Here is a 20,806-nt window from a genome sequence, read left to right as displayed (position 1 = left end):
GCAGTCCCCTTTGCGGTCCCCTCCATGGTCCCCTTTGCGGTCCCCTCCATGGTCCCCCCTGCAGTCCCCTCCATGGTCCCCCCTGCAGTCCCCTCCATGGTCCCCCCGGCAGTCCCCTCCATGGTCCCCCCGGCGGTCCCCTCCATGGTCCAACCTGCGGTCCCCTCCATGGTCCAACCTGCGGTCCCCTTTGCGGTCCCCCCGTCAGTCCCCTCCATGGTCCCCCCGGCAGTCCCCCCTGCAGTCCCCTCCATGGTCCCCCCTGCGGTCCCCTCCATGGTCCCCCCTGCGGTCCCCTTTGCGGTCCCCTCCATGGTCCCCCCTGCGGTCCCCTCCATGGTCCCCCCTGCGGTCCCCTCCATAGTCCCCTTTGCGGTCCCCTCCATGGTCCCCTTTGCAGTCCCCTCCATGGTCCCCCCTGCGGTCCCCTCCATGGTCTCCTTTGCGGTCCCCTCCATGGTCCCCCCTGCGGTCCCCTCCATGGTCCCCTTTGCAGTCCCCTCCATGGTCCCCTTTGCAGTCCCCTCCATGGTCCCCAGTCCTGGCTATGCACAGGGGAGGAGGGAAGCAGCAGCCTGTATGCAGATTGAGTTCCTGCTTCTCATTCGCTGACAAACTTCCTGCCTATTGCAAAGCCCCACCCCCTGTTTCATGAGCCCTCCCATAACCCTTCCCACTACTCTGCAGTTTAACCCATTCATGACTTCTGCAGGATAAATACCAGAACTTTCTTTTTTTATATTTTTGTGTCGGGATAGAAGATGACATGATTTTGATCTGAAGCGATTGGAAAAGTCCGATCCACCGAGACGCTGCGGGCAAATGGATGATAGAAAAGTCTCAGAAAACTTGTTTATTTGGTGGGCGGAGCTTGAAGAATTGGATTATTAAGGAATCCTCGGCCATTGGTCGCTGCTGAAATTTCCGCTACCTGTGCCTCTAGTGTACTGAGCCCTACGCCTTATGCCGCGTACACACGCTCGTTTTTCGGCATGAAAAAAAATGACATTTTTAAATGATGGTGTGTGGGCTTCACATCGTTTTTTTCGGCTTCTGAAAAACGACAACATTTTTTTTTCGAACATGCTGCATTTTTTAATGTCGTTTTTTAAAATGTCATTGTTTGGGTTGTAAAAAATGGTCGTGTGTGGGCAAAAACGACGTTTTAAACCCGCGCATGCTCAGAAGCAAGTTATGAGACGGGAGCGCTCCTTCCGGTAAAACTAGCGTTCATAATGGAGATCGCACATTCATCACGCTGTAACAGACAGAAAAGCGCAAATCGTCTTTTACTAACACGGAATCAGCTAAAGCAGCCCAAAGGCGAATAGAACTTCCCCTTCAGAGTGCCGTCGTACGTGTTGTACGTCACCGCGCTTTGTTCATCGTTTTCCAAAAACAATGGTGTGTGGGCAACGTCGTTTTTAATAATGAAGTTGGAAAAACTTTGTTTTTTGGACATGCTGAAAAATGTTGTTTTTTTTTAATGCAGAAAAAGGACCGTGTGTACGCGGCATAAGTCTAGGCCTGCCTGCAAAAATTCAAGAAGTTGAGAGGATGATGGGAAATGCGGATTGAATTCATCCCACACCTTGCCTCATATAATGGCTTTCCTGCCCTGAGCAGGGTGGAGCTTCCTAAGGATTGGAGCCTCTCAGTGGCCAAATGTGAAGATCCGGGGGGTGTGACATCACAGTACAGATTTATTATTATGTTTGTATTATTGGAATCTTGTGTAGAGGCCGGATACTCAGGTACATTGTCGTGGGGAACCAAGGGTGTCTCGGCCAGTACGGTAGTAGGACTGTTATTACCTTCATAGTTTCTATCATAAGTCGCGCCAGAAATTTCGGGATAAGGCCGGGGAGGGAAGGCCGGGGAGGAAAGGCTGGGAGGGATAAGGCCGGGGAGGAAAGGCTGGGAGGGATAAGGCCGGGGAGGAAAGGCTGGGAGGGATAAGGCCGGGGAGGAAAGGCTGGGAGGGAAGGCCAGAGAGGGAAGGCCGGTGAGGGAAGGGCTGGGAGGGGGAAGGCCGGGAGGGAAGGCCAGAGAGGGAAGGGCTGGGAGGGGGAAGGCCGGGGAGGAAAGGCCGGGGAGGGATAAGGCCGGGAGGGATAAGGCCGGGAGGGAAGGCCAGAGAGGGAAGGCTGGGAGGGATAAGGCCGGGAGGGAAGGCCAGAGAGGGAAGGCCGGGGAGGAAAGGCCAGAGAGGGAAGGGCTGGGAGGGATAAGGCCGGGGAGGGAAGGCCGGGAGGGATAAGGCCGGGGAGGGAAGGCTGGGAGGGATAAGGCCGGGAGGGAAGGCCGGGGAGGAAAGGCCAGAGAGGAATGGGCTGGGAGGGATAAGGCCGGGAGGGATAAGGCCGGGAGGGGGAAGGCCGGGAGGGAAGGCCAGAGAGGGAAGGGCTGGGAGGGGGAAGGCCGGGGAGGAAAGGCCGGGGAGGGATAAGGCCGGGAGGGATAAGGCCGGGAGGGATAAGGCCGGGAGGGAAGGCCAGAGAGGGAAGGCTGGGAGGGATAAGGCCGGGAGGGAAGGCCAGAGAGGGAAGGCCGGGGAGAGAAGGCCGGGAGGGATAAGGCCGGGGAGGGAAGGCCGGGAGGGATAAGGCCGGGAGGGAAGGCCAGAGAGGGAAGGGCTGGGAGGGATAAGGCCGGGGAGGGAAGGCCAGGGAGGGAAGGCTGGGGGGGAAGGCCAGAGAGGGAAGGCCAAGACTGCGTGCCCAGGGGGCTGAGAGAAGATCTATCACCTCCGCCTGAGGGAGCCTCGGTATTGATCGCTGGGAGGTCCAGCTCGGGGAGACCCCACTGGTCTACAATCCAATTGAAAGAGACTGTTCGTTGGCCTCCATAGACCTGCGAGATAGACGGTCGGCTCTTGAGTTTAGACGACCGGGAAGATAGACCGCCCTGAGGTCTCTTAGAATCCTTTCTGTCCCTGTAGAATAATGGGTTCCACGTCCTTCAGTTGTGTGGCCCCCCCTTGTCAGTGGATGTAAGATACCGCAGCCTGTCTATTCCAAGCAGTCCTGGCTTCCCCGTAATCTCGAATTTTAGGGATGGTAACGCAAGGTAGGCGGCCCGGATTTCCGGGATGTTTGATACCAGGCCTGCGGAATCTTCCCTGCCCTGTAATCTGGTTGCCGTGCGCCCCCCAGCCTGCTGCACTGGCGTCTCTGGTAATTGTGATCCAGTTGATATGAACTAATGGATGCGATTTCTTCATCCACCAATGTAGATATCTGAGCATTCGACTTGTCAGGTGTATGGCTTGGGATTCCGTCTGTTCCACAATTCCAACTGAAAAGGCAATTTGCACATGATTTTGCGTCTCATTTTCTTGAATGAGCTGCCCTATGTGCGATAGTCGCATGTAAAGAAGCTCCTACTCCTTTTCAGGTTACAAGCTTCGCGCAATTTGTAAAGGTGCAGTTTGCCACGATTCGTGACCGAATCGCATCACATTTAGGTGCCATTAAGGGATAATGGCATCCAAACGCGCGTCGTACCTTGTGCATGCGTGATTGCCGCGCCATTCCAAATCACAAAGTGGAAATGAAGCCTCAACTTTTCATCAAGCATTGATGCTTCGCAATCACCTCCATTCACTTCTATTGTAACGCACCACAAGATCGCACCGCATGGCGTTTATGGTGCGTTTCAGGTGTGGTGGCAAACCATCTCAAGTGAAAAAAACACGTCTCAGAATGTCAAAACGCACGTGGGCTCACACCTCTGCGCTTCGAAATCGTGGGCAGAATCGCAGCAAATCTGCGTCTGATTCGAAACGCTGAGCTGTGAATGCAACCTAAAATGTGGTGCAAAGTAACCAATCAGCTTCCAGGTTTTATTGTCAAATCTTAACTGAACAAGCTGAAGTTAGAATCTGATTGGCTCCCATGTACAGCCCCTCCTTTGACTTTCATGGGACTGACAGGTGCCGAGGAGGAGCTGAGTGTCAGTGACGGGGGAGGGGCTCAGCGTCATGTGGCTGCTGGGAGTGCTGTGACTCCTCTTCCCTATAAGAAGATGCAGGAAGTGACTCTGCAGACTCCGAGTCTTCTGCTGTAATGTGACCTGACGTCAGCTGGCATGGCGGGTGAGACATTGTGCCGCCACGTTTAACCCTCTCCTTATGCAGTAAGAATGTGCGTCTCTTTGTCTCCGCAGGAAGTGTTTGTTGTGTTGCATTGTTGCTTGTCAGCAATCCTAAGTGTGAGATCGGTTGTCCACAGGGGCCGGAGTGGGGGCAACACTGAAGCACTCAGAATCTGGTGCAGCTGTGTATGGTAGCCAATCGCCTTCTCCAATTAGCCTACGTTCACATCTCTGCATGTTCAGGAATCGCAGTGAACACGCTCTGCAGAAATGGCATTCATTCTGAACGGGTGAGGGAACCGCAGGGAAATCGCATGGTCACAAAAGATTTCCCCGCGGCTGCGTTTTAGAAAAGGTGCATGCACTTTGTTATTTATTCAGAAACGCAGGTCGCATGAAATACAAGAGTTAAAGGGTTAAAGTGGAGTTTCAGCCGAGAAGGAAAAAGATTAAAAGTTAGCAGCTACAAATCCAGTACCGGTTCCTACATCACTTTACCGCCATTGTCGCAGAGACGTCATGCGATTTGCCGTGATTCGGAATGCCGAGATGTAAACGGAGCACAAGCCTGGGTTCAGATGTCGCATGTAATTCGCACCCGCATTGCTGTGCCCATCGCATGCGTTGTCTGTAAAACGCGAGTTCAGCCATTCAGTTTACATGGCTCAACTCGCATTGGATTCGCACATAAAGGTGCAGGAACCTTCTTTTTTTCCCCGCACTGGAATCGGGTCGCACGGGTGTTCAGCCCAATGTGATCTGATTCTTGTCCGAATTCACCGTTCGCACTGCTCTTTGTGAACCGCTGCGGGGGGCAATACAAACTTAATGACCCCGCAGATCGCACTGCTCTCTGTGAACCGCTGCGGGGGGCAATACAAAGTTAATGACCCCGCAGATCGGATCGCAGATCACACTGCTCTTTGTGGACCGCTGCGGGGGGCAATACAAAGTTAATGACCCCGCAGATCGCACTGCTCTTTGTGAACCGCTGCGGGGGGCAATACAAAGTTAATGACCCCGCAGATCGCACTGCTCTTTGTGAACCGCTGCGGGGGGCAATACAAAGTTAATGACCCTGCAGATCGCACTGCTCTTTGTGAACCGCTGCGGGGGGCAATACAAAGTTAATGACCCCGCAGATCGGATCGCAGATCACACTGCTCTTTGTGGACCGCTGCGGGGGGCAATACAAAGTTAATGACCCCGCAGATCGCACTGCTCTTTGTGAACCGCTGTGGGGGGCAATACAAAGTTAATGACCCCGCAGATCGCACTGCTCTTTGTGAACCGCTGCGGGGGGCAATACAAAGTTAATGACCCTGCAGATCGCACTGCTCTTTGTGAACCGCTGCGGGGGGCAATACAAAGTTAATGACCCCGCAGATCGGATCGCAGATCACACTGCTCTTTGTGGACCGCTGCGGGGGGCAATACAAAGTTAATGACCCCGCAGATCGCACTGCTCTTTGTGAACCGCTGCGGGGGGCAATACAAAGTTAATGACCCTGCAGATCGCACTGCTCTTTGTGAACCAGCTGCGGGGGCAATACAAAGTTAATGACCCCGCAGATCGGATCGCAGATCACACTGCTCTTTGTGGACCGCTGCGGGGGCAATACAAAGTTAATGACCCCGCAGATCGGATTGCAGATCACACTGCTCTTTGTGAACCGCTGCGGGGGGCAATACAAAGTTAATGACCCCGCAGATCGGATTGCAGATCACACTGCTCTTTGTGAACCGCTGCGGGGGGCAATACAAAGTTAATGACCCCGCAGATCGCACTGCTCTCTGTGAACCGCTGCGGGGGGCAATACAAAGTTAATGACCCCGCAGATCGGATTGCAGATCACACTTCTCTTTGTGAACCACTGCGGGGGCAATACAAAGTTAATGACCCCGCAGATCGCACTGCTCTTTGTGAACCGCTGCGGGGGGCAATACAAAGTTAATGACCCCGCAGATCGGATTGCAGATCACACTTCTCTTTGTGAACCACTGCGGGGGCAATACAAAGTTAATGACCCCGCAGATCGCACTGCTCTTTGTGAACCGCTGCGGGGGGCAATACAAAGTTAATGACCCCGCAGATCGGTTTGCAGATCGCACTGCTCTTTGTGAACCGCTGCGGGGGCAATACAAAGTTAATGACCCCGCAGATCGCACTGCTCTTTGTGAACCGCTGCGGGGGGCAATACAAAGTTAATGACCCCGCAGATCACACTGCTCTCTGTGAACCGCTGCGGGGGGGCAATACAAAGTTAATGACCCCGCAGATCGCACTGCTCTTTGTGAACTGCTGCGGGGGCAATACAAAGTTAATGACCCCGCAGATCACACTGCTCTTTGTGAACCGCTGCGGGGGGCAATACAAAGTTAATGACCCCGCAGATCGGTTTGCAGATCGCACTGCTCTTTGTGAACCGCTGCGGGGGGCAATACAAAGTTAATGACCCCGCAGATCGCACTGCTCTTTGTGAACCGCTGCGGGGGGCAATACAAAGTTAATGACCCCGCAGATCACACTGCTCTCTGTGAACCGCTGCGGGGGGCAATACAAAGTTAATGACCCCGCAGATCGCATTGCTCTTTGTGAACCGCTGCGGGGGCAATACAAAGTTAATGACCCCGCAGATCGGTTTGCAGATCGCACTGCTCTTTGTAAATCATAACCCAAGCTGGCCCAATGTAAATATTTTGTGTTTATCGGAAGTTGGGCTTTATTATTGGTTATCAAAGTTCTTGTTCAATGCCAGAAATTGAATGAATGTTTTGTCTTTAGGGGCAGAAAGGGTTAAATGACGGAATGGATGAAGCTCCGGGGCCGCTGTTCACCTTTGGGGTCATCGCTGACATCCAATACGCAGACAAGGACGACGGGTATAATTATGTGCAGACGAGGGTCCGGTATTACCGCAGCAGCTTGTCTTTACTACAAGACGCTACACGAGAATGGGCCTCGGAAAACGCCCCCCCGGCCTTCATCCTCCAGCTTGGTGACATCATCGATGGCTTTAATGTCCCTCTGGAGGCTTCGGAGTCGTCGCTGACAAAAGTTCTGGCAGAGTTTGAAAAGCTGAAGATCCCCGTCCACCATATTTGGGGGAATCACGAATTCTACAACTTCAGCAGGAAGCAGCTGATGGAATCAAAACTGAACAGCATGCAGCTGGGGGACCCCTGGGTCACATCTCCGGGGGGCCGCCATGACCCCCGGGTCACATCTCCGGGGGGCCGCCATGACCCCCGGGTCACATCTCCGGGGGGCCGCCATGACCCCCGGGTCACATCTCCGGGGGGCCGCCATGACCCCCGGGTCACATCTCCGGGGGGCCGCCATGACCCCCGGGTCACATCTCCGGGGGGCCGCCATGACCCCCGGGTCACATCTCCGGGGGGCCGCCATGACCCCCGGGTCACATCTCCGGGGGGCCGCCATGACCCCCGGGTCACATCTCCGGGGGGCCGCCATGACCCCCGGGTCACATCTCCAGGGGGCCGCCATGACCCCCGGGTCACATCTCCAGGGGGCCGCCATGACCCCTGGGTCACATCTCCGGGGGACCCCGAGTCATTCTACGCTTATCATTTCAGTCCTTTCCCCAAATTCCGGATCCTCCTGATTGACTCTTATGACTTCAGCGTCATCGGAAGAGATTCGTCAAGCCACAAGTATGTCAAGTCCTTAAAAGTTCTGAAGCAGAAGAATAAAAATGCAGATTTGAACAGCCCTACAGGTATAAAAAAGAACATAAAATCATTTATCTGAAATCTATCATTCTAAAAATGCAATGATGAGTCGCTACAAAGGAGAAGGAAATGATCATTTTCATCTGTAATGCTTTCATTGCTACATTTAACAATCTAGAACAGTGGCTCTCACCTGCCGGGCCTCAGCCTCCGTCCTCTTAGCCTACCAGCTAGCCGCAGATTCCCCGACTTCCCACAATGCTTTGCAGCTCCTACAGGGCCCCTCAACCTCTCATAGTGCACCCTAAGTCCCTACGGTGCCCACCAACCTCCCACAATGCCCTTTCAGCCCCCTGCAGTTCCCTCTTGATTTCCGCAGGACCTCCAGCCCCCATAGTGCCTCAGTGTCCCACAATGTCCCTTTAAAACCCCTAGCCACCCAGAGAGCAGTGTTGCTCATCTTCCTTTAACCACTTGCTTACTGGGCACATATACCCCCCTCCTGCCCAGGTGAAATTTCAGCTTCCGGCACTGCGTCGCTTTAACTAACAATTGTGCGGTCGTGCGACGTAGCTCCCAAACAAAATTGACGTCCTTTTTTCCCCACAAATAGAGCTTTCTTTTGGTGGTATTTGATCGCCTGTGTGTTTTTTATTTTTTTTTCCCCTCAGTTTAGGGCGATACGTATTCTTCTACATATTTTGGTAAAAAAAAAAAAAATCGCAGTAAGCGACTGGTTTGCGCAAACGTTATAGCACCTACAAAATAGGGGACAGAATTATTATTTTAAATTTTATTTTTATTTTTTACTAGAAATGGCGGCGATCTGCGATTTATATTGGGACTGCAACGTTATGGCGGACACATCGGACACTTTTGACACATTTTTGGCGCCATTCACATTTATACAGCGATCAGTGCTATAAATATGCACTAATTACAGTATAAATGTGACTGGCCTGGAAGGGGTTAAATGTATTCCCTGCATTGTGTTCTAACTGTAGGTGGGGGGGGGGGGGGTGACCGATCTTTGTCCCTATGTACAAGGGACACAGATCGGTCTCCTCTCCAGAGACAGCACCGCTGTCTCTGTGTAAAACGGCAATGAGAGATGATCTCATATGTTTACATATGAGATCATCTCTCATTGGCCGCACAGATCGCATCGCAAACGGCCACTCTGATTGGCCGTTCGCGGCGATCTGTAATTGGCTGTGTCCAAGGGACACGGCCAACACAGAGTTTCCCCGCTGCGCGGTCTGGAGTGCGCGCGGGGAACGCGCAAAGTGGCGGACGTCAATTGACGTCCACTTGGATTTTGGGATCCGCGCTGTAGCCGTCATTTGACTATAGCGCGGATCCCAAGCAGTTAAAGATCGCTTCTCGGCCTTTTGGCTAAGATCAAGTGTAGTATCTGTTCTTATCAGTTGCCAATAGGTGGCGCTAAGCTGACTGTCCCCGGTACCCTGTGGCAGGGGGAAAGGGATGGCAGTCGGCGGACGCTAAGCCTGTTGGTGTGGAGGTGGAATCCTTCTGATCGGGACAGAGAGGCATGAGGTCGAAGCCAAGAGGCCGGGTCCCTGGCCGTTGGCCTGGATTTGGTGGTATCTGCCCCAGTCAGTTGTTCTGGAGGGAACCCTTGCTTCTCGGGAAGGAGCGGGTAGTACTTCCAGAATGTGATTAGGTGGGAGAGATAGGGGTTGTGGGTAGAGCCTGCTTAGGTGGGTTCTCCCCGACCTCTTCTCCCACCTTCCTGGCTGGGAAGGGTGCTGCCGGTCCGGACCGGGGGCTAGGGACCGTTGAAAAGCCCGTGGAGATTGTGCCCCTGGAGTGGCAGTCCAGGGGTGCCATACATTGCACGAGTGTTTGAGGGGCACTCATCGTGTGGCACCTTCAGGTCACTGATCTCCACAACACACTTTTCACACCTGCCTCTAGGGCCGGGCCTTTTGGCTAGGACCAGGGGAATTTTTGTTTCCTGGCCGGAGGGCTGGCCAATGTATTGCACATTGGTCACTTTCCTCACTTTCCCATCTTCCCTTTCCCCACTTTCCTTTTTTATTTTACCCCGTGTTTGTTTTGTCACTTTTTTTGTTTGGTGCTTGGCACTTTATGTGTGGCGAGTAGGGTGCCGGTCCTCGGGCCGGTCTCTGAAAGTCTTGGGAGTTGGTGGACTCGGCCTTCTGGTTAGGTTCACCGGCTCTCATGGGGTCTCCCTTCGGGGGGAGAGCCTCACCGAGGAGGGTTCTGTTTCGGCAGTCCCTCCGAGGATGTTGGGTCCTTGTGGCTTCGGCTGCTTGGACCAAGATGGGTCCATATGGCTTCGGCTGTATGGACCACAGTTACTCTAGTCCCTGTCAGGAGCCTAACGCCCCGGGGGATCAGAGACGGGTCCTTTTCGGAGGACCACTGACGTTTGCACCCGTCGCAGTTTTTTGTGATGTCACTCTTTATGTGTGTGCACATTTTTCCTGCACCGGGTGGAGTTTTTGGGTTGTGTTTTGCACGCCACAGGCTTTTCAACAGAAAAAAAAAAGTGGGTCCCAAGCGGTTAACAAAGTAATTAGTTACCGTTACAAATTACTTGTCCGAAAAAGTAATTGAGTTAGTGACTCAGTTACTTCATAGGCAAAGTAACTGAGATTTATTTTTTATTCTACAATGCAATTATGTTCTATAACATCTTTAATATCAGAGATGTTTATATTAACTGATTGAAGAATAAAAACACTATATACAGTATTTTAGAACATTTCGTATTTATTTGAACCCAATTCAATAGATTGCAGCCTGCCATAGATCATATGAATGATATGCACAGAAACATATAAAAATGTAATATTTAAACTAAAATTCAAGTGCAAAATTAAGACACACAAATGTAAACGTGGGTAAAAAGAAACAAAGGAAAACCTGGCCATTAGTGCAAATCTCTGTAACTATATTAAGCCTACTAGTGCACAATAAACAGAAGTTTTGTTACTGTACTGAATAGTTAAGAGGTGGAGAACACTTTTTTTTTCAATTGAAAAGCCTGTGGCGTGCAAAACACAACCCAAAAACTCCACCCGGTGCAGGAAAATGTGCAACACATAAAGAGTGAAACACAAAAAACTGCGACGGGTGCATCGTCACGTGGTCCTCCGAAAAGGACCCGTCTCTGATCCCCCGGGGCGTTAGGCTCCTGACAGGGACTAGAGTAACTGTGGTCCATACAGCCAAAGCCATATGGACCCATCTTGGTCCAATCAGCAGAAGCCACAAGGACCCAACATCCTCGGAGGGACTGCCGAAACAGAACCCTCCTCGGTGAGGCTCTCCCCCCGAAGGGAGACCCCATGAGAGCCGGTGAACCTAACCAGAAGGCCGAGTCCACCAACTCCCAAGACTTTCAGAGACCGGCCCGAGGACCAGCACCCTACTCGCCACACATAAAGTGCAAGCACCAAACAGAAAAAGACCAAAATGTGACAAACAGGGGGTAAAATAAAAAAGGAAAGTGGGGAGAAGGAAGATGGGAGAGTGAGGAAAGTGACCAATGTGCAATACGTTGGCCGGCCCTCCGGCCAGGAAACAAAAATTCCACTGGTCCTAGCCAAAAGGCCCGGCCCAAGCGGCAGGTGTGAAAAGTGTGTTGTGGAGATCAGTGACCTAAGGTGCCACACGATGAGTGCCCCTCAAACACTCGTGCAATGTATGGCACCCCTGGACTGCCACTCCAGGGGCACAATCTCCACAGGCTCGGTCCCTCGCCCCCGGTCCGGACTGGCAGCACCCTTCCCAGCCAGGTGGAGAACACTATCCAAGTCTTAACTATTCAGTCCGACACATGACCCGCCGGCGACAAATCGAATCAGACTGTGATTGGGTGAGGGTCATGCACATCATCTTCTTGTCTGATTCGACTCCAGCTCCATCCCGCCGGCCCTGACAGTCACAGACGTGATGAAGACGACCCCAGAGTCTGCCCGCCTGCCCCTACCCGCACGCTCAATGTAACTCGGTAACGCTGCCAATGTAATGGGAACGGCGTTGCCGATAGGGTAAAAGTAATCTGGTAGATTACTAATTACCCTCTGGAGGCCAATCGTTACGTAACGGCGTTTATTTAAACTTTTACTTAAAACACTGCCAGAGAGACCCCAAGCCCCCACCATTTCCCCCAGTGCTGTCCAGAAACCGTTTCCCTTAATGGTCCCCTAGCCTGCTGCAGAACCTCCAGCCCCCATAGTGCCTTTTTAATATATAATGCTTGGTGTCAGTGGGAGGAATAGTGTCCCATCATTGGTATCAGTGGGGGGAATAGTGTCCCATCATTGGTATCAGTGGGGGGAATAGTGTCCCATCATTGGTGTCAGTGGGAGGAATAGTATCCCATCATTGGTGTCAGTGGGAGGAATAGTGTCCCATCATTGGTGTCAGTGGGAGGAATAGTGTCCCATCATTGGTGTCAGTGGGAGGAATAGTGTCCCATCATTGGTGTCAGTGGGAGGAATAGTGTCCCATCATTGGTATCAGTGGGAGGAATAGTGTCCCATCATTGGTGTCAGTGGGAGGAATAGTATCCCATCATTGGTGTCAGTGGGAGGAATAGTGTCCCATCATTGGTGTCAGTGGGAGGAATAGTGTCCCATCATTGGTGTCAGTGGGAGGAATAGTGTCCCATCATTGGTGTCAGTGGGAGGAATAGTGTCCCATCATTGGTGTCAGTGGGAGGAATAGTGTCCCATCATTGGTGTCAGTGGGAAGAATAGTGCCCCATCATTGGTGTCAGTGGGAGGAATAGTGTCCCATCATTGGTGCAGGTGGATCAGGTGTATGGAAATCCATAATCCTAGCTCTGTATAAGGTGATCCCATAAGATTAGGAAGATGGAATGGTATTTGTAGATATATTTCCAGGTTACATTCTGGGATCTGTGATTGTCGCACTCGCTGCATCTTCTTCATCCTCGGGTCCTTTGTATTGATTGGTTATCCTGGATCTCTGCTCACACCTGCACCTCCCCCAAAATAAAAAAATAACAGAAATAAATATAGAAATGCCGTAACAAATACAAGGAATAAACATTTCTATTATAAGAGAAAAATGAAAGAAGGGAATCGGATGAATAAAAGGGGGCGGTCCAGTAATCACAGAAAGGCGTGTCCTGGCCGGGATCTGGAGGCTGCTCTCCTCTGATTGGTCTATAGGATTTGCTAATGCTTAGAGTCTCTAATGATGTTGGTTCTGGTTGCAGTGCCAAGGGCCCATTTCACTTACCTCCGGAAGGTTTTACCCCCTTCATGACCAAGGCATTTTTTGCTATTCAGCACTGCGCTACTTTACCACAATTGCGCGGTCAGGCGACATTGTACCCCAAATTTTATATCATTTTTTCACACAAATAGAGATTTATTTTGGTGGTTTGGTCGCCGCTGTTTTCTTTTTATTATTATATAAATGAAAAGGAGACTGAATATTTCTGGGATAAAACATCCAATACAAATAAATAATTTCTTCAAAAATGAAGGCTAAAATCTATTCTGCTATATATATATATATATACAAAAGTGTATAATAATTGGTTTGTGTGAACGTTTTTGGGGTCGATTTACTAAAGGCAAATAGACTGAGCACTTTGCAGTTGCTCCAGAGCTTTGCAAAGAATACCCAATCACATGCAAGGAAAATGAAAAATATAATGCATTTTTCCTTGCACATGATTTGATGATGGAAGTCAGCAGAGCTTCCCCTCATTTACTAAGCACTGGAGCAACTTGCAGAGTGCACAGTCTGTTTGTCTTTAGTAAATCCAGCCCATGGAATATATACTGGAATTTATGCAGCTACAGGCGCTCTACTGTAATGATGGTGATCAGTGACTTATAGTTGGACTGTGATAGAGTGGCGGGCGATCCCTTACCCCGTCTAGGTTGCGGGCTCCTATGGCCAGAAGGCAGGCGGCGGGCTCCTATGGGCAGCAGGCAGGCGGCGGGCTCCTATAGGGAGCGGGCAGCCGGCAGGCTCCTATGGGTAGTGGGCAGGCGGCGGGCTCCTATGGGCAGCAGGCACTCGGCGGGCTCCTATAGGCAGCAGGCACTCGGCGGGCTCCTATGGGCAGCAGGCACTCGGCGGGCTCCTATGGGCAGCAGGCAGGCGGCGGGCTCCTATTGGCAGCAGGCACTTGGCGGGCTCCTATGGGCAGCAGGCACTTGGCGGGCTCCTATGGGCAGCAGGCACTTGGCGGGCTCCTATAGGCGGCAGGCACTCAGCGGGCTCCTATAGGCAGCAGGCACTTGGCGGGCTCCTATAGGCAGCAGGCACTCGGCGGGCTCCTATGGGCAGCAGGCAGACGGCGGGCTCCTATAGGCAGCAGGCACTCGGCGGGCTCCTATGGGTAGCGGGCAGCCGGCAGGCTCCTATGGGCAGCAGGCACTTGGGCTCCTATGGGCAGCAGGCACTCGGCGGGCTCCTATGGGCAGCAGGCACTCGGCGGGCTCCTATGGGCAGCAGGCAGGCGGCGGGCTCCTATAGGCAGCAGGCAGGCGGCGGGCTCCTATAGGCAGCAGGCACTCGGCGGGCTCCTATAGGCAGCAGGCGGGCTCCTATTGGTAGTGGGCAGCCGGCAGACTTCTACAGGCAGCAGGCGGGCTCCTATGGGTAGTGGGCAGGTGGCGAGCTCCTATGGGCAGCGGGCAGGCTCCTATGGGGAGTGGGCAGGTGGCGGGCTCCTATGGGCAGCGGGCAGGCTCCTATGGGTAGTGGGCAGGTGGCAGGCTCCTATGGGGAGTGGGAAGGCTCCTATGGCAGTGGGCAGGCTCCTATGGGGAGTGGGCAGGTGGCGGGCTCTTATGGGCAGCGGGCAGACTCCTACGGGGAGTGGGCAGGTGGCGGGCTCCTATGGGCAGCGGGCAGGCTCCTATGGCAGTGGGCAGGCTCCTATGGGGAGTGGGCAGGCGGCGGGCTCCTATGGGGAGTGGGCAGGTGGCAGGCTCCTATGGGGAGTGGGCAGGCTCCTATGGCAGTGGGCAGGCTCCTATGGGGAGTGGGCAGGTAGCGGGCTCCTATGGGCAGCGGGCAGGCTCCTATGGGGAGTGGGCAGGTGGCGGGCTCCTATGGGCAGCGGGCAGGCTCCTATGGGGAGTGGGCAGGCGGCGGGCTCCTATGGGGAGTGGGCAGGCGGCGGGCTCCTATGGGGAGTGGGCAGGTGGCAGGCTCCTATGGGGAGTGGGCAGGCTCCTATGGGGAGTGGGCAGGTGGCAGGCTCCTATGGGGAGTGGGCAGGCTCCTATGGGGAGTGGGCAGGTGGCGGGCTCCTATGGGGAGTGGGCAGGTGGCGGGCTCCTATGGGCAGCGGGCAGGCTCCTATGGGGAGTGGGCAGGCGGCGGGCTCCTATGGGGAGTGGGCAGGTGGCAGGCTCCTATGGGGAGTGGGCAGGCTCCTATGGGCAGCGGGCAGGCTCCTATGGGCAGTGGGCAGGCTCCTATGGGGAGTGGGCAGGTGGCGGGCTCCTATGGGGAGTGGGCAGGCTCCTATGGCAGTGGGCAGGCTCCTATGGGGAGTGGGCAGGTGGCGGGCTCCTATGGGCAGCGGGTAGGCTCCTATGGGTAGTGGGGAGTGGGCAGGCTCCTATGGCAGTGGGCGGGCTCCTATGGGGAGTGGGCAGGCTCCTATGGCAGTGGGCAGGCTCCTATGGGGAGTGGGCAGGTGGCGGGCTCCTATGGGCAGCGGGCAGGCTCCTATGGGTAGTGGGCAGGTGGCAGGCTCCTATGGGCAGTGGGCAGGTGGCGGGCTCCTATGGGCAGCGGGCAGGCTCCTATGGGGAGTGGGCAGGTGGCAGGCTCCTATGGGCAGTGGGCAGGCTCCTATGGGGAGTGGGCAGGCGGCGGGCTCCTATGGGGAGTGGGCAGGCTCCTATGGGGAGTGGGCAGGTGGCGGGCTCCTATGGGCAGCGGGTAGGCTCCTATGGGTAGTGGGGAGTGGGCAGGCTCCTATGGCAGTGGGTAGGTGGCAGGCTCCTATGGGGAGTGGGCAGGTGGCGGGCTCCTATGGGCAGCGGGCAGGCTCCTATGGGGAGTGGGCAGGCGGCGGGCTCCTATGGGGAGTGGGCAGGTGGCAGGCTCCTATGGGGAGTGGGCAGGCTCCTATGGGCAGCGGGCAGGCTCCTATGGGTAGTGGGCAGGCGGCGGGATCCTATGGTGAGCGGGCAGGTGGCAGGCTCCTATGGGGAGTGGGCAGGCGGCGGGCTCCTATGGGGAGTGGGCAGGTGGCAGGCTCCTATGGGGAGTGGGCAGGCTCCTATGGGCAGCGGGCAGGCTCCTATGGGTAGTGGGCAGGCGGCGGGATCCTATGGTGAGCGGGCAGTGGCTCTTGTGTTTTCGTCTCCTCCTCCTAGGCATCCAATAGGATCGCCTGTCTTTTCAGCCAATTGGGTACCGGTCCCAAAGACTCGGTTCCTGATTGGCCTAGAGGGGGATCAGTTTGGTGATGGGGAATTCTCATTCGCTATTGTCACACAACTGGGTGGGCTCATTGTGCAATGCTCTGCGCCCCGAGCCCACTCTTTTTCTGAAGCCTATTAAAACCTCTGGCTCTAATCACGTGCTTCAAAAAAAAACACCCTGCCACCATTGGAATCCATAGTCCGGCGCCCTGCATGGATAGGTGGGCATTGCCCCTAATGGACGGGCTGCCGCTGTCAGTACCCGCCCCCCACACGCAGTATATTTTCACATCTTGCTTTGTGTCTTTGCAGATCTCGATGATCCCCAATTTGTTCAGTTTAATGGCGGGATCAGCGGCGATCAGTTGGATTGGATTGATGTCATTCTCCAGTCTTCAGATATAAATGGAGAGAAAGTCATGGTGGCCGGTAAGATTTCTCCTTTCCCAACCTCATCACCTTTTCTTCCTACTCATTTGTTGCGGGAAAATATGTATTTGAACCCCTCCCCCGGGTTGGTGTCACATGACGTCGGGGACTTCATTCAGATATCATTATTTTTAGCCACCAATTGATTCCCGGCAACGTAAAAGCCGCTGTTTAGCGTCCCGCCGCCTTCCGGTGCGATCAGGGAGCCGCTGGTGGCAGTTTACCATAGAGCTGGCTAATGGTCCAGATGGTCCCTGGCCATCTCTATGACCCGCGGAGGCCGGGAAACGACGTCACTTGTGGTGCCCGTCCATTAAGGGCGCAGGGCCAAGACGACAAGCGATCCTATTGGACCATGATGAGGGGAGAGGAGACCAGATATAGTGAGTGCAGAGTCCTGGGGAGACCAGATATAGTGAGTGCAGAGTCCTGGGGAGACCAGATATAGTGAGTGCAGAGTCCTGGGGAGACCAGATATAGTGAGTGCAGAGTCCTGGGGAGACCAGAGACCAGATATAGTGAGTGCAGAGTCCTGGGGGGAGTAGATATAGTGAGTGCAGAGTCCTGGGGGGAGCAGATATAGTGAGTGCAGAGTCCTGGGGAGACCAGAGACCAGATATAGTGAGTGCAGAGTCCTGGGGGGAGTAGATATAGTGAGTGCAGAGTCCTGGGGGGAGTAGATATAGTGAGTGCAGAGTCCTGGGGGGAGCAGATATAGTGAGTGCAGAGTCCTGGGGGGCAGCAGATATAGTGAGTGCAGAGTCCTGGGGGGAGTAGATATAGTGAGTACAGAGTCCTGGGGGGAGCGGATATAGTGAGTGCAGAGTCCTGGGGGGAGTAGATATAGTGAGTGCAGAGTCCTGGGGAGACCAGATATAGTGAGTGCAGAGTCCTGGGGGGAGTAGATATAGTGAGTGCAGAGTCCTGGGGGGAGCGGATCTAGTGAGTGCAGAGTCCTGGGGGGAGCGGATCTAGTGAGTGCAGAGTCCTGGGGGGAGCGGATCTAGTGAGTGCAGAGTCCTGGGGGGAGCGGATCTAGTGAGTGCAGAGTCCTGGGGGGAGCGGATCTAGTGAGTGCAGAGTCCTGGGGGGAGCGGATCTAGTGAGTGCAGAGTCCTGGGGGGAGCGGATATAGTGAGTGCAGAGTCCTGGGGGGAGTAGATATAGTGAGTGCAGAGTCCTGGGGGGAGCGGATATAGTGAGTGCAGAGTCCTGGGGGTGAGAAGATCTAGTGAGTGCAGAGTCCTGGGGAGACCAGATATAGTCAGTGCAGAGTCCTGGGGAGCAGATATAGTGAGTGCAGAGTCCTGGGGAGAGCGGATCTAGTGAGTGCAGAGACCTGGGGGGAGCGGATATAGTGAGTGCAGAGTCCTGGGGGTGAGAAGATCTAGTGAGTGCAGAGTCCTGGGGGGAGCAGATATAGTGAGTGCAGAGTCCTGGGGAGAGCGGATATAGTGAGTGCAGAGTCCTGGGGGGAGCAGATATAGTGAATGCAGAGTCCTGGGGGGAGTAGATATAGTGAGTGCAGAGTCCTGGGGGGAGTAGATATAGTGAGTGCAGAGTCCTGGGGAGCGGATATAGTGAGTGCAGAGTCCTGGGGGGAGCGGATATAGTGAGTGCAGAGTCCTGGGGGGAGCAGATATAGTGAGTGCAGAGTCCTGGGGGGAGCGGATATAGTGAGTGCAGAGTCCTGGGGGGAGCGGATCTAGTGAGTGCAGAGTGCTGGGGGGAGCGGATCTAGTGAGTGCAGAGTGCTGGGGGGAGCGGATCTAGTGAGTGCAGAGTCCTGGGGGGAGCAGATATAGTGAGTGCAGAGTCCTGGGGAGCGGATATAGTGAGTGCAGAGTCCTGGGGGGACCAGATATAGTGAGTGCAGAGTCCTGGGGGGAGCAGATATAGTGAGTGCAGAGTCCTGGGGAGCGGATATAGTGAGTGCAGAGTCCTGGGGAGCGGATATAGTGAGTGCAGAGTGCTGGGGGGAGCGGATATAGTGAGTGCAGAGTCCTGGGGGGAGCAGATATAGTGAGTGCAGAGTCCTGGGGGGAGCGGATCTAGTGAGTGCAGAGTCCTGGGGGGAGCGGATGTAGTGAGTGCAGAGTCCTGGGGGGAGCGGATCTAGTGAGTGCAGAGTCCTGGGGGGAGCGGATATAGTGAGTGCAGAGTCCTGGGGGGGAGAGAGCGGATGTAGTGAGTGCAGAGTCCTGGGGGAGCGGATATAGTGAGTGCAGAGTCCTGGGGGGAGCGGATCTAGTGAGTGCAGAGTGCTGGGGGGACCAGACCCTGCCGGCACATGTTGTGTCCGGTGAGAGTCCCGGAACTGTTGGGAATTGTAAGAGAAGATGGGGGAAGGGTCACCTTGTGAATCTCTTGTATCTTTCTTGCAGGACATCTCCCGATCTTCCCTCCCTCCACAGACCCCATATGTCTCACGTGGAACTACAAGGAGGTCCTGTCCATGTTACAGGCCCATCCTTCCGTGGTGGCCTATTTTTCTGGACACGACCACGACGGGGGTTACAGCCGAGACCCGCATGGAATTCACCACATTACCTTCCACGGCATTATAGAGACTCCACCAGACAGCCGGGCCTTCTCCACCATGGAGATCTACGAGGACAGGATGGAGCTCCGGGGGCGGGGCCTCGTCCCACACAGGACTTTGATCTACAGGAAGAACCAGGACACCGACCCACAAATGACACAAACGCAATAAATGATTCCGAAGACGCCCAGAGGGCGACCATCCCATGAGAAAATCCACAATATATTGTCAAAAGTATTGGGACGCCGGTCTTTACACACCTCTTCTGGGAAGGCCGCCCACAAGGTTTAGGGGTGTGTCTATGGGAAGGCCGCCCACAAGGTTTAGGGGTGTGTCTAGGGAAGGCCGCCCACAAGGTTTAGGGGTGTGTCTAGGGAAGGCCGCCCACAAGGTTTAGGGGTGTGTCTAGGGAAGGCCGCCCACAAGGTTTAGGGGTGTGTCTAGGGAAGGCCGCCCACAAGGTTTAGGGGTGTGTCTATGGGAAGGCCGCCCACAAGGTTTAGGGGTGTGTCTAGGGAATGCCGCCCACAAGGTTTAGGGGCGTGTCTATGGGAAGGCCGCCCACAAGGTTTAGGGGTGTGTCTATGGGAAGGCCGTCCACAAGGTTTAGGGGTGTGTCTATGGGAAGGCCGCCCACAAGGTTTAGGGGTGTGTCTAGGGAATGCCGCCCACAAGGTTTAGGGGCGTGTCTATGGGAAGGCTGTCCACAAGGTTTAGGGGTGTGTCTATGGGAAGGCGGTCCACAAGGTTTAGGGGCGTGTCTATGGGAAGGCCGCCCACAAGGTTTAGGGGCGTGTCTATGGGAAGGACGTCCACAAGGTTTAGGGGCGTGTCTATGGGAATGTTTGACCATTCTTCCAGAAGAGCTTTTGTGAGGTCAGGCGCTGATGTTGGATGAGAAGGCCCGGCTCGCAGTCTCTGCTCTAATTCATCCCAAAGGTGTTCTATGGGGTTGAGGTCAGGACTCTGTGCAGGTCAGTCATGTTCTTCCACCCCAAACTCGCTCATCCATGTCTTTATGGACCTTGCTTTGTGCCCTGGCCCAAATCATTTAGTGGAGGGGGATTATGGTGTGGGGGTTGTTTTTCAGGGGTTGGGTTGGCCCCCTTAGTTCCAGTGAAGGGAACTCTTAAGGTGTCGGCATACCAAGACATTTTGGACAATTTCATGCGCCCAACTTTGTGGGAGGAGTTTGGGGACGGCCCCTCCCTGTTCCAACATGACTGCCCACCAGAGCACAAAGCAAGGTCCATAAAGACATGGAGGAGCGAGTTTGGGGTGGAGGTACTTGACTGGCCTGCACAGAGTCCTGACCCCAACCTGACAGAACACCTTTGAGATGAATTAGAGTGGAGACTGTGAGTCAGGCCTTCTCATCCAACATCAGTGCCTGACCTCACAAATGCTCTTCTGGAAGAACGGTCAAACATTCCCATAGACACACCCCTAAACCTTGTGGACGGCCTTCCCATAGACACACCCCTAAACCTTGTGGGCGGCCTTCCCATAGACACACCCCTAAACCTTGTGGACGGCCTTCCCATAGACACACCCCTAAACCTTGTGGGCGGCCTTCCCATAGACACACCCCTAAACCTTGTGGACGGCCTTCCCATAGACA

At 54.4% G+C, this 20,806-nt stretch overlaps 1 protein-coding gene and 1 pseudogene across 4 annotated transcripts; both read left to right on the top strand.

Moving 5' to 3' along the window:
• The first annotated feature begins 3,993 nt into the window (after positions 1-3,993).
• ADPRM (ADP-ribose/CDP-alcohol diphosphatase, manganese dependent) lies at positions 3,994-19,388 on the top strand. 4 transcript variants are annotated; one of them, XM_040331178.1, is made up of 5 exons: positions 3,997-4,145; positions 6,881-7,287; positions 7,321-7,835; positions 16,527-16,643; positions 19,028-19,388. In XM_040331178.1, exons 2-5 carry the CDS (start codon positions 6,905-6,907, stop codon positions 19,354-19,356), a joined length of 1,344 nt encoding a protein of 447 aa, XP_040187112.1. In that variant the 5' UTR covers positions 3,997-4,145; positions 6,881-6,904; the 3' UTR covers positions 19,357-19,388. The 4 variants fall into 4 exon arrangements, with proteins under 4 accessions (XP_040187111.1, XP_040187110.1, XP_040187112.1 ...); XM_040331177.1 differs by having other exon boundaries at positions 3,994-4,096; positions 6,881-7,835; XM_040331176.1 differs by having other exon boundaries at positions 3,996-4,137; positions 6,881-7,835.
• On the top strand, positions 9,164-9,294 carry LOC120919653 (annotated as a pseudogene).
• Positions 19,389-20,806: the final 1,418 nt, after the last annotated feature.

Source organism: Rana temporaria, chromosome 12, assembly GCF_905171775.1.
Source record: "Rana temporaria chromosome 12, aRanTem1.1, whole genome shotgun sequence".
Taxonomy (NCBI): domain Eukaryota; kingdom Metazoa; phylum Chordata; class Amphibia; order Anura; family Ranidae; genus Rana; species Rana temporaria.
Note: the sequence above shows the minus strand (reverse complement) of the source record. Positions and strands in the feature narration are given on the sequence as shown.